We start from the raw sequence: 14,450 nt of genomic DNA, 5'->3' as shown, positions 1-14,450 counted from the left end.
AAAATGTAAAGAAGATAAAACAACCAATTTGAAAACAAATATCACTTTAGGTTTCCATTGCTAGTAACATAATTAAGTGAAAATTGATTGTAAACATATTTTTTTAGTTTAACAGAATCCCTTTCATTGATATTCATCACACACATGCTTAAATGCCAAGTCCCTTAGCAGTATACAAGACCTTTTAAGAATCATGATTTCCAAAATAACAGTTGAATTTCACAATATTTTTGTGTGATAAAAATAAGGAAAGAGATTATCAATTTAATTTTAGAAGTTCTAAGAGTTTATATTTCAGAAGAGGTTACCATGCACTCTCTATGCTTAAGATGACCATATTTTCAAATTCAAAACCTGGGAAACTTTTATAACAACTTTTTTTTCAGGTGACAAAACCTTAAATTCTCTTTAAAAAATAATAGAATGCTTCCCCCTCATCCCCTGCCTACCCCTTATGTGTGCAGAGGTTACTATTACCAGCTTCTGACTCAACAGCGACATCTGCTTGTTTTTTCAGAGCAAATAATTTTTTTCAGGGAAAATTCTACTTGGTGTAATAATATGCCATGAACATTTATTCTGTATTTATTAAAAAAACCTTTTTGACTGATGAAATGAAAACCTGGGATATTTCATCTGTCTCAAAAAGATATCTTGGGATATCGTATGGAAAAATGGTGCAGTCCCAATAAAACTAAATCACATGAGTGATTTACCCGTAGTGTATAAGCAGTAGGAAAGAGCAGCCTGTTTTCTACTCCTCTCCCTCTGTTATGGCTCTTTTGAAGGTACCTACTGCATTTAGTTAAACAGCCACTCCTTGATAATATGTAGTAAGCTAGCGATGAGAAAATATCAGTCAAAGGGGTTTATTACTTCATAGAGCCAAGAAAGAGATAAAGAATATAAGTATCAAACCTCAAAGTTTGTCTGGAGAGATTTTCTGCTGACAAACCAAGTTTTGTCTGCTCGAATAATCCAGCTGAATGCTAAATTCTAAGATGTAGTTTCTTCATAAATATAACATTATCTCTCATGAAAAGACATATTAATTGAGTGGCACACTCAGGAAATAAGACAATGTGCATAGTTAGAACGAATCAGTGATCATTACATAAAGCTGTGTCATTTATTCAGTGTTGCTTAGTACTTCTAGAATATTATCTTTTACTCAATATGAATTTTAAGTACATACATACAGAGTATGACAAATTAGGGTAGAATAGCTTGTCATCTCTATGTTTAAAACAGAAGTCACATTTTCATGGAACACTGGAGATAATAGAGGGTCTGTGACAAAGGTGAACTTCCTGACATTGCTTCAAGTGATTAAAATACACGGAAGGGCAGCGTTAAACTGATCAGCACAATAGGCTCATTTCTGAGGCGCTCCAGCTCTGAGTTTAATGTAGGAATTTTCTTCCTTTGGATACAGATACCATGTGAGTAAAAATCATTGTAAGTTTTACAAAGGTTATAGTAGCTAATTATATAGTGGCTTAAGGCAGCTACTAACCAGAGAATATAAAATTGGTTCAGCTATGTGTTCTTGTTTAAACTCAAGTAGGTGCTCTGGCCTATTTTGGATGGCAGAAGCCTGAGTCATATTACTGTATGAATTTCACTCCAGTGATGTCTTTCTATAATCTGCTTTAGAGCTGCAGACTCCGGTCCAGTGAACTACATAATGCATTGCAGACTTTCACTAGCAACGAGAGCTAATCAAAATGTTTCAATGTTTTTCCTATTAAAACATGCCATGTTGTTGAAACTGAAATGTTTCACAGAAATGCATTGGTTTCAATTACAATTTTATTAGGACAATTTCTCAAATACAGGACAGAATTTTTAGTTAGAGACATACCCCAGAATAGCCAAGTGATTAGAGCACTTTGGATATGGAACACCAGGTTCAAGTCCTTGTTCTGCCTGATTCACAGGATAGACTTGAACCTGGGGCACACATACTCAGGTGAGTGCCCTAAACCACAGGGCTATTGGCTGTTCTGAGGTGGTTCTCTTGTGAGGGTTCTTCCCCCCCCATAAATAAAGGACAATAATAGTGGAAAACAGTCAAGTGAAAACTGCACCTCTGACCCTTGCTGGTCTCCAAGTGCATCTCCTCTCATGTATTGAGCCTCAAGCTTCCACCTGTCTCTCACGATGGAGTCACATGATTCTCTCACTGTCAGACTAGATCCTGGGCTTCAGTGCCCCATTTATCAGTTGTGAATACCTCCATAGGCCTGACATAGGTTAAATACCTGCAGTTCTCTTCCCTCCAAGAGCAATTAAAGTGGTAACCAGTGACCTGACAATCTTAAAGCAAAGTATTATTTAATTGGAACCAAAGTAGTTCAGAGAAAAAGATGTGTTAAAACAATAAATAGACTATACACGTCTAGCTTACTGGGTGTCTGTGTATCTTCCACATGGAGATCCTGGCATGTCTGGTGATGCAGCTGCCTTTTTATATTCTCTGCCATGTGGCTTTTACATCCTTTGTCCTAAACACATGCTCACAGCACATGGGCATGGAAAAGTGTTTGGAGTGCCCTGTATCTAGGCATGTCCCTCAAAGTCCTGCTGACTCATAGGCACAGCCCCTGGCTTCTCTCAATGGGTTTATTGTATAGCTGATTTGCCCTTGATGGGCCATCAAGCAGGCCGGAGAGTGCTGATGCCTGTCTTTCTTGGGGTGTCACCCAGATGCATAGCACAAGTTTGAGATATCAATATACCACACATTTATAACTCATGATACAGAGATGATATATACATATAAATAAGCTTACTATATTTAGCAAATCATAACTTTTCAGGTGATATCTTACATGGCATATCTTGTATAAGATTCATTGCAATTTTGTAATCTTGGTATCAATAATATTATAAATAGTCACCCATATTCCATACAGCTTGCACCAGTTTCCTAAATTCCACCTGGAAATCAACAAACAGCCAATGCAGATTACTGAGTACTAGTGGCATGTACTCATAGCAAGATACATAAAGTGACAAGTGGGACACTGTCTCCTACACACCACTTTCAGTTTTCAAGTAGAAGTAAATTATAGCCCTTTACATAATATCAAGCAATAATCTAATCTTCAAATACAAAGGCATAAATGACAGTGTGGGTCACATCCAAGAGTCATTGCATGTCATGACTAGATGCAGTTTAGAAAAAAGTCATTCTGGTCACTGGACTCACAGCATTTGCTACGCAAACAAAACCCCAGGATTGAACTAAAAATGTTAATACCTCTCATAATTACTGTAATAGATGGTTCTGAAAATGGGCAATTTGGACTATCATTTACTATACATACAATGACTAATAGCAATAATAGAACCTAGCTCTTATTACATAATTGTCTGTCTTTGATCAGCTGCTTATACTAGTCAATAATTGTCTCTGGTTGATTGTTGTAATAGAACTTGGTTTTGTTCTGGTATCATCTGCTTTTGATTTATTTCTGGAGAGATATACAGTGTATTTGTATTTTAACTGCATTTTATGGCACTCTAATATCCTGTCATCTGAACTGGATTTTTTAAGAGAACAATCGTATCAGCATTTACCTGTCATTAATGAGGATGAAGATTCAGTCTCCTCCATGATTAAACAAAAAAGCTGCTTTGATGCTTTTTGCCTCCCATAGACAGCTCTAAACTTGTCACTGCAGCATCTTGCAGGAACTTTCAGTAAGCTATTCTCCTCCACCTCTCTTAAAACATCACCCTCCCCATCACACACAATGCCAAAAATCCATTAAAGAAGATGGGCCAGAGATTCTTTCAACACTGAAATACACTCAGCACGGGGGGGAGGTGGAGATTCATCAGGTTACTGCTTCCTGATTCTCAAGTGTCTTAGCCCAATCCTTATGTAAGTGGGCCATATGCCAACTGACTATTGAAATAGTGGAATAGAGGTATGCCCTGCCACTCATACTCGTCCGATGCCAAGAAGTGGGGACAATTGACATTGGAGTCACCCTAAGTGGTTTTATGAGAATTATCGACCATTGCAGCCCAAATATGTCCACTTTGCACCCACTTAAGTGGTGCACAAGTGGAGCTGAGAATCTGGCCCAATAACTCTTCCTAGTTTGAAAATTAATGTTTACAAATTTATTGCTTTTGTTCCAACATCCTTGACCCTAATGAGGCATACACATTAATTTATCACTGGCTGCTTTGTGTTTAGCAGAGTTATAGTCAATGAGGCCTATCTGATACTTGGTTTTCTATATATGTACATTCAAACCATTCAACTCTTTGTTGCTTTAGGAAAGATTGCTGTAGTCCCACGGATCTGTACTCTCTTCTGTCCTTGCAGGTTTCTGGGCTTTGAAAGTCTTTGTTGTATTTCGAAAAGTAGAAGGAATACAGTTTTTTCAAAAATGTCTGTAGTCTTTAAATTAATTTTTCCATTGTATTTCTTGGTGCTGAATTAAACATCAGACAACAGAAGCTATCTTGGAGAATAATACAAATACAAAACAACCACATATGCTATTAGGTAACAAGCAGTTAGGCATATGAGGAATATGAATTTTATGTTAAAGTTACCAATCTTTGAAAGCATGAAAGATGAGGAAAACTTGAATATATTTCAATAGCTATATTGCTATAAATCTGCCAAATTGCCATAACTGTTAACCTCCTGTTGTAAATTTGAGGTTATATCTTGTTACTAAAAATAATGTTTTAAACTTGATACTTTTATTCCAAAGATTTCACAACACTTTATAATGAAAAGTAAATATTGTCATCACCATTTTGCCGATGGAGAAACTAAGGAATAGAAAAGTAGCGACTTGTATATGGTGAGACCTTGGCAGTGGGGAACCAAACTAGGTCTTCTGATTTCTAATCTGTGTCCTAATCCTGTGGAACCTGTCCACTAATTAAAGTGGAACTAGAAGATGTAATTTAACAGTGAGAGCAAACTTCATGAAAAATAAGATTATTTTCTGTATAATAGCTAATGTCCAAGGGTAAATATAATCTTATTCCTGCAACATGTTGTTTAGTTTGTTATTTTAAAACATTACATACATTGGGCAGTGATTGGTCGTTTTTTTTCCATGTGAACCGGTAGAGGCAAAACTAACCTCTCCCCATAACTACCATAATTAAATTAAAAAATAGATGCAATAAAAATATACTAATACTAATTTTGAGGTTTAATGAGTTACAAAAAGAAAACTGGTAAAATTAAGATGAACTGCAGGGCAGGGAAGGCACACACAAAAACAAAGCTATAGATACAATATTAACACCAAAGTCTGCTTTTATGTATGCCACCAATGCCTATCTGGTTCGAAATGTAGATGCTTGATAGTTGCATCAGCTCTGTTGCCAAGGTGAAGAACACAATTATTATAGTGCTGCTGAAATAATTATGATCACCTTGTTTTTAATCTTTCCCTGTAGGATTTTGGAGATGATGGGTCCTTGTACATTACTAAGGTTACCACAACTCACATGGGAAATTACAGCTGCTATGCTGATGGCTATGATAATTTCTATCAGACTCATATCGTCCAAGTAAATGGTAAGGAAATAAGTTCTAATTGCCAGTCATAGGGCAGTCTCTGGATATTCTTTGGTAGATTTCTTTTTCAGTTATTTAACTTTATATTACAGCTGAATACAATAGTAGATACAGCAGGCAATATGTTTTCGTTAATAGCTTTTCTTCTGTATAAAAGATTGCAGGAAAACAAAATATAATCACAGTATTTAGTGATCTTACATAAATAATATTTATTAAAAAGAATAATAAAAAAACAAACTTTTTTTCTGTACTCCAATCCCTTAATATTGTTAATGCACGTTATTACCATGCTCTTTGTACCATAGGTATTTATAAAAAAGTAACTTTGAATAACATAATTATTATACTGCACAATCTGTGAAAAAATATGTTTGCAGCTCTATTTCTTTGCAAAAATATTAAGTATAATACAAATTGAAAAAAAACCCACATTTGTTTTTAAAAAGAAAAGGTGTAAGTGTTGAGCTTCAATTAATCTCCATGAGAATCATTAGCTTCTCTATTTTTTTAAAAAAATCAAAGCATCTGTTTAGATGCCTAATTGTGGTTTTTGGAGTACAAATTTAGGCTTCGGATTTTGAAAATCTAGTCCACAATGTTCAAGGCCTTTGTCAGCATAATAAGCCCCATTCCTGTATTCCTTACTCAGGCAGAACCCCAACTGAAATCAGTATTAGTATCCTTAAAATCTGCCCTTCCCTTGGCTTGCAAGACACTGTCCTCTCCTCATTCTCCTCCCACCTCTCAGGTTGTTCTTTCAAGTTATTTTTGAGTGGTCTTCCTCCACCTCATGGAGCTCAGTCCTTGCCTCCTTCTCTTTTTCTGTTTTATCATTTCTTTGAAAGACTTCATCTGTGTTCATGGCTTCAATTTCCATGTTTATGATTATATTTACGTTTCCACTCCCAGATTTCAATATTCTTCATCCAATCCAATATTTTTGGTCAGGATTAAAGGTTTTAAAGTCTGTTTCTCTGTAATCGGGCCCTAGATGTCTGGCCAGCAGCCTAAAACTCCTTATCTTTCTGCTGAAGCCTACTCCATTCTCCCAGTCTTTGTTACTGTTGGTACCACTACTGTTCTCCTTTTTAGCTAGGCCCAAATTCTTGTCAACTTTGACTCTTCCTGTCTGTTCAGATACATTAAACGTGTGTCCACTCCCTGACACTTCTTCTCTCAACTCTACAATATGTCCTTTATTCTCTGTCCAGACATCTGTGATTCTCATCCATGCTCTCATTATTTCCTCCCTTGATAACTAAAATATTCTCACTGGCCTCCTGATATCCACATTTGTCCATCCTCTCCATAAAAAAATGCACCATTTCCTTGTCCTCCAGTCTGACTACATCCACCACCTCCACCTTTGCATTCCCCTGGTAACTCCACTTTCTCCATCACATCAAATTCAAGATTCTTGTTATTGCCCTAGCTTAGTCTCTTCATGATCATTCACTCTCACATTGTCTTCCCACTCCCTGTGTTCCTTCAGTGCTGTCAGCCTTGAATGCCTATTTGTCCATATCTTCCACAAGTGTCTCCGTGTTTTCTTCCATGCAGCCTGTTGCAGGTTGAATGCCTTCCTGAAGTAATACATAAAACCACTAACCTTCCTCCTTCAAATCTCTCCTCAAGTTTTGAAGCCAACAAGATGTCAGCTAATTAACTCTGGCTAAACTGAGGAGGAAATAGAGACAGCTGATATTTATTTAAAGATAAACATTAAACCTGAAATTTGAATACATAGCAAGGCTATGTAACTACATGGACATATTACCCTTATCATGATAGTGCTTAGCAGAATAGGGACCCTATCCTAATGAGGGGCTTTGGGTGTTGTTATAGCACAATTAATAGTATTGTGCAGTTCTTAATGTATGTCATTTGGACCCAATTTAGCACTCCTTACTCAGGCAAAACTCCTATTGAAGTATGTGCAAGCTTTGCCTGAGTAAGCAATGCTAGATGGTTCTTAAAATTTATACATCAAAGGCCTGATTATCAAAGTACTGAGCACCTGCTTTGTTGCTGCTGCTATTGTTGTTTATTATTTATATTGCTGTAGTGACTAGAAGCCTAAGTCCCATTGTGCCAGGCACTGTACATGTATATAACAAAGAGACGGTCCCTGCCCTGAAGAGCTAAGATAAGAGACAACAGATGAATGCAACGGATAGGCAGAGAGTGCACAAGGAAACAATGAGATGTAACTTCCTCAACTCCCTTGACTTTAGTATGATTTGTTGGTGCTCAACACTTCTGATAATGAGGCCATAAAAATGCAGGACACTAGAGGTGGAAACCATTTCATGCTTTTCTTGGCTATCTTCAGAAAAGCATTTTTCTTTCAGAATGGGTGCTTATACAATAAAACATCCACAGCTGAAATACTGATTTTTTTTACACATTCTTGCAGTTGCAGCATATGTCCATCAGCTTATTACTGTTACTGTGTGTTAGTCATTCAGAGCATATTGTAAATGTACATGATGCTGAAGGCAATAGCTGCCTGTGCTACTACATGTCACTATCAGATTTATTTAAAGCTACCCAAACAAATTGAGTAGTCTGTTTTTTCTCTGCCCTGACAGCTGCTGCTCTAAGAGTCAGCAATGGAGTGACCCCTTCTCTCACAAGTTTGGATATTGTTTTTCTTTAGCCTGTGAGATCTAGGATCAGGTTAAAGTAATTCCTGATGGGCATTTAATGCCTAGGTTGGTGTGTTATCATATTATATATGTGAACTGTACCACTATGTATTTAATGTAATAGCAAAAGTATTGTATATTTGAAGACACCGTTACACAATTATTTTGTTTCTGTGGTAGCATTATCAAATGAAACTGCATGCTGATTAACCATTATAATTTGTATGTTGTAGTTAAATGGAATGAAAAACATTAAGTTTAATGTTCTGGTCAAATGAACAGCACTTCCATAGATTACATCTGTATATCTAAACTGAATATGTTCCTAGAGAGAAACAAGATAGTCAGTACTCATAGGCTAGGATAATAACCAATTAATATAATGACACTAGTCTAACAGAAGAGTCAAAAGAAGGTTAATGAGATAGGGAGGCTTAGTTGATCTTAACATCTAATGTAAGGGTACTATATATTTATGTATCTGTATCTATATATATATTGCATTCACCAGTTTGCCCAATCCTTAAACATTGCAAAAAATATTTTAGACTTCGGCTTATTTTGTGTATATCAGGATTAAATACTAATGTTCTGAATTGGCATATTAAGTGTTTAAAAAAAATCAGTGAAGCCCTTATTTAAATAATACAGATAATCACTGCAAAAAAAGTTGCATTTCATGGACAGAATACATTCTTTACTTTTTATGTAAATAATGTTTTATGTGAAAATTAATTGTTTTAAGCCTTTTTTCAGACATATAGTAAATAGACAACTCATCACAAAACAATGCTGGTGCAGGAGTAATTATTTTACTGATTAATAATTCTTTGCACTTACATAACCCTTTACATTGTCAAAGTGTTATAGAATCATTAGATAATCCTAATAATAGAACATTTAAATTCTTGCTGTTGAGCATAGGATTGATCCCTTTCATCAAAATATTTCCATGGGTCCACACTCAGTTTTCTCTGGGGAAATCAAGCTAAATTATATTGCCAGCATACAGTAGGTAGATCTATCACTACATGTTATGGGCCCAATATTGTAGCTATTCGCTGTGTAATTGACAGTGCACGACTGGGGCCCTGTGTTAAATGAACATATGTCACATTTGGAATCCTTAAAACTCCACATGTAAAATGTAATGGTTGAAGAATTCTTCCTCATGACATGGATTATTTCTAACCTGAGGGACTAAAATACAAGACTAACTAAACCTATTCAACAAAAATGGCTAAAGATTTGGCTCCACACTACATTCATTATTCAGCATAGAAATGATTTTTGGCTGGTCATTGAAGTCCTGCTTGATGGTGGAGAGCTCATATAGCTGAGTCTTTCTGACTCAATAGATCATTCCCCACAATTTTGGATACGTCAAAAACTGAAATAGGCTATTCTTAATTCCTTTATGAAATATCTACTTTAAAAAAATTAATTTTTGTCAACAAAATTTCTTCTAAAATTTCTGTGATTTAATGATGATGAAATTGAGGGATTAATGTGGCCATAAAATTTGGAACAGATTATTTAGATGTTGGAGTATGTTTGCATGTTTTTAAGATCTGACATGTTTCTATGTTGGAAACATTATTGGTATGGGAGGATTTTTTGTTTGTTTGTTTTTTATTTTGGTGGCAAGAGATAATATGAAAATCATGAAGCCTGTTCTAGGACAATGATGGGGGGGGGAGAAATGATTGCTTTAATAATATTCCAGACAAAGAGGCATTGGCTAGTTCACTAACACATAACATATTTATAAAATCAGCCCCATAATTTTTCATTGAAAGCTTGTTTTAGTCACAAAAGAACATAGTGCAAATAGAATACCACAAATGCAGTGGTGAATTACCAGTATTATAAAGACATTTGTATTCATTCCATCAAACCTATTTCTAACCCTTTTTACAGCAGTTGTATGACTACACTGTGGAAGAACAGTGGCAAAATTCTTTAAAACAAAAGAAAATAATGGCAGCAGCAAAATTTTTTTTTCAAAAATCTAACTTTTTGATTGGTTTACTTGTGCGTGACCTTATGATTCACCTCCAATTCATTCTTGTTTTCTCCTGGAATAAAACAATTGCAGTGGGTCAGCTATTCATCCCAAATATCCCCAACCCACTGCTCTCAAAGTACCTACATCATGCAGTTTTCCTACTTGATTCACAGAAGTTCAGTTAGTTCTCAAGATAACAGATCACACTTTGACACTAGGGAAAAAATAGATTGTATCATAGAAGAGTTACTTTACTTCCTTGCTCTGGGATGTTATTCTTTATTCTAACTGAATGTGTTTATTAAGGACCAGTGCGGAAAATAAATCAATCTTTTTGTTGTTGTTCTTTGGGATTATGTTACTGTGATATGATTAGAACAATTTACAGTAACCTGAGGTTTCAAATGATGTCTCTACTACAGCTGACACATGCAAGCTCTCAAAAGTGCCCTGGGAAAAGCATAATGTAGATATCTTAAAAGTAATTGCATTTGGGTTTTCTTTTTCTCATTACCTGAACATTTACCATGTCATCTGAGTATATGATGTTGTTCTTATGGATCTATTCTCTCCATACCATGGATGTTAATCTTACTGATTCTACTGGGAGTTATGTGCACAATATCTAGATGACACCAGATCCTTATTTACAGCTCAGTTGTTCTTACATGTAAATGAAATGACCATAGATATACTTGCATGGCTTTTCCAAAGGATAAATTCCAGGACTTGATATCTTTTGTGATAAAGAAAAGTCCAGGATTTCACCTGTTAATTCAGGCATATATTTTTTAAAAGCTGGAATAGAAATAGTTTGATTTCCGTTGTGTATTTTACAGAAGAGCTAAATAAGTAATAACATAACACGAGATCTTTATCTCTGCTTGTTACTATTGATTTTTTTCCCAAAAGTCCCACTAACTTCTATGGAACTTTTGTGCAAAATGATTGCATGTGTTCTCCTCATGCCACATTTGGGTTCTGGACTAAACCCTCTTCAGTGAGGTTATATTTTACTACTTCAAAGGAACAATCACTGAGCTAGATTCTTAGGGGTGTAAATCAGTACAGCTATGCAGATTTACACGAGCTGAGGAACTGGCCCATTGTACTCAAGTACCTTTTAACCTGAACAGTTTTTTGCATCCAAGTCAGATATTTCTCCTTAATTCTAAAAGAAAAGATGATCCTTTAGAGCATTAGTAGTTTCCAGTTCATTATGGAATTATTATTATTTTTCACTAAATGGATTTCATTTCGTTTCTAGCATTTATTTTTCTCTGGGGAATAGGGATCGACAACTCTTGACTGAGGCATCACTCCTAGAAAAATTATGTTGCTGTAAAATTTATTAGCTGAAGATAGACTTCTTCCTGCATCACATTCAAATCAAGTAATTCAATGTACTTTGATGGTCTTAGTTGCAAAGAGTGTAGTCAGAACCTTCTTTGATTCATTTAATTTGGCTGGGCTCTGATGAGGGGACCTAGGAACCCTATCCTCGCCATTTAGTCATAAGATCTTCTGTCCATTATAAAACTTTTGGTTCAAGTATTCAAGCATTTGCATTTAAAATACACCATTAATGAGTGCTTTAGCATGCATGCATAAAATTTTCTTTCCATGAGCATTCTTGCAAGTAGAACTAAATTGTACAAAAGTTCAGATGGAGAACACAAAGGGGGCACAACCACAGCTGTTATTAGTATTAAATTTGAGAAAATACTCTTAGAGTGAAGTTCATTTCCTAGGGTGTATCACAACCAGGCTATGGAAAAAATAGTATGAGGTTGTATAATTAAATAATGTATTATAATGCATACAAACCGGCAACATAATATAGTTTGTATGAATAGCCTTCATTATGGTATTTCTTAACCTTTGAGAGCTTGACTTTGCAACTTTAATAACTTTCCTTTGATCATAGAATCATATAATATCAGGGTTGGAAGGAACCTCAGGAGGTCATCTAGTCCTACCCTCTGCTCAAAGCAGGACCAATCCCCAACTAAATCATCCCAGCCAGGGCTTTGTCAAGCCTGACCTTAGAAAGCTCTCAGGAAGGAGTTTCCTTAGAAATCTCCCTAGGCAACCCATTCCAGTGCTTCACCACCCTCGTAGCGAAAAAGTTTTTCCTAATATCCAACCTAACCTTCCCCCACTGCAACTTGACACCATTTCTCCTTGTCATCTGCTACCACTGAGTACGGTCTCGATCCATCCTCTTTGAAACTCCCTTTCAGGTAGTTGAAAACAGCTATCAAATCCCCCCTCATTCTTCTCTTCTGCAGACTAAATAATCCCATTCCCTCAGCTTCTCCTCATAAGTCATGTGCCTCCAACTCCTTAGTCATTTGTGTTGCCCTCGGCTGGACGCTTTCCAATTTTTCCACGACCGTCTTATAGTGTGGGGCATAAAACTGGACATAGTACTCCAGATGAGGCCTCTCCAATGCTGAATAGAGGGGAATAATCACATCCCTTGATCTGCTGGCAGTGCTCCTATTTGTACAGCCCAAAATGCCATTAGCCTTCATGGCAACAAGGGCACACTGTTGACTCATATCCAGCTTCTCATCCACTGTAACCCCTATGTCTTTTTCTGCAGAACTGCTGCCTAGCCGCTTGTCCCTAGTCTGTAGCAGTGCATGGGATTCTTCCATCCTAAGTGCAGGACTTTGCACTTGTCCTTGTTGAACCTCATCAGGTTCCTTTTGGCCCAATCCTCTAATTTGTCTAGGGTTCTCTGTATCCTATCCCTACCCTCCAACATATCTATCTCTCCTCCCAGTTTAGTGTCATCTGCAAACTTGCTGAGGGTGCAATCCACACCATCCTCCAGATCATTAATGAAGATATTGAACAAAACCGGCCCCAGGACCGACCCTTGGGGCACTCCGCTTGATACCTGCTGCCACCTAGACATGGAGAAAATTGATCACTACCCATTGAGCCCAATGATCTAGCCAGCTTTCTGTCCACCTTATAGTCCATTTATCCAGCCTATACTTCTTTAATTTCCTGGCAAGAATACTGTTGGAGACCGTATCAAAAAAGCTTTGCCAAAGTCAAGGAATAACATGTCCCCTGCTTTCCCTTCATCCACAGAGCCAGTTATCTCATCATAGAAGGCAATTAGATTAGTCAGGCATGACTTACCCTTGGTGAATCCATGCTGACTGTTCCTAATCACTTTCCCCTCCTCTAAGTGCTTCAGAATTGATTTCTTGAGGACCTGCTCCATGATTTTCCAGGGACTGATGTCATGTTTTTGTTGTTCAAAGTTTTGGATTTTTTATAACTTCCTATGGTTTATTAAAAAGAAAACAGGGAAAACATATTATACTATAACTGCAACTATAAAAGAAAAGGAGTACTTGTAGCACCTTAGAGACTAACCAATTTATTTGAGCATAAGCTTTCATGAGCTACAGCTCACTTCATCGGATGCATTCAACTATAATGCTTCCCTTCCACATATCATCAGCGGAGCATGAACTCTGGAGTCTCAGCACTGCAACACAGATCACATGGTCTAAATGACTAAAGAGCAGTTATGACATAATCACAGATATGCCTTGTGGACCACTCACTAGAAGAAGAAGAAGCGTAATTAATTGAAATAGTGTGTTATGTATACACTAGTAATCCCATTTTACAGACAACATAGCCAAGCACATATATATGGCATATTCTACCTGAGAAGCAGAATGGATAAGATTAAGACCTTGTGTAATTTTAGTGTGGGGTGTGAAGCTTGTTCAACAATAAGTTTTGAGAAAACCACTGAATTATTAATCATTTACCAGAAGTGGTAAGTTTAGAATGCATGATCTCCTGGTTCCCAGCCCTGTGCACCTTCCCTAAGCCAGAGGGTATTTTAAGGAGATGGCAGAGGAAGAGATTCAACTCTGTACAATGCTGGGAATATACTCAGATGAAATTGTCAGTGATTTTAGCAACAGGCTTTAAGCAAGCTCTAATGAGGTTAGTGCACACTGCAAATAGCAATTTTTTGATATCTTAAAAGTCAGTTGATTCTGAATGGAGTTTCATGGGGAAAGTAAAAGCCTCTCCCTGTTGCTAGGCCTACTCCCTTCCAGATTTAAAGATTTACAGGGAAACAATGTTGTCTAGTGCTTAGAACATTGGACTGGAACTCAGGGTTCTATTCCTGGCTCTGTCAGTAGCCTGTAGGTGATCTTGGGCAATTCTCTTCACCTCC

At 36.7% G+C, this 14,450-nt stretch overlaps 1 protein-coding gene across 2 annotated transcripts in view; it reads left to right on the top strand.

Moving 5' to 3' along the window:
* FSTL5 (follistatin like 5) overlaps positions 1 to 14,450 on the top strand; it is a 560,774-nt gene that overhangs the window by 437,179 nt on the left and 109,145 nt on the right. For both annotated transcript variants that reach the window (XM_038400977.2, XM_038400978.2), the window contains exon 8: positions 5,446 to 5,566. In XM_038400977.2, coding sequence (XP_038256905.1) covers positions 5,446 to 5,566 — 121 coding nt within the window. The remainder of the gene's footprint in view (positions 1 to 5,445; positions 5,567 to 14,450) is intronic.

Source organism: Dermochelys coriacea, chromosome 4, assembly GCF_009764565.3.
Source record: "Dermochelys coriacea isolate rDerCor1 chromosome 4, rDerCor1.pri.v4, whole genome shotgun sequence".
NCBI lineage: Eukaryota > Metazoa > Chordata > Testudines > Dermochelyidae > Dermochelys > Dermochelys coriacea.
This window is presented reverse-complemented; position numbering and strand designations above follow the sequence as displayed.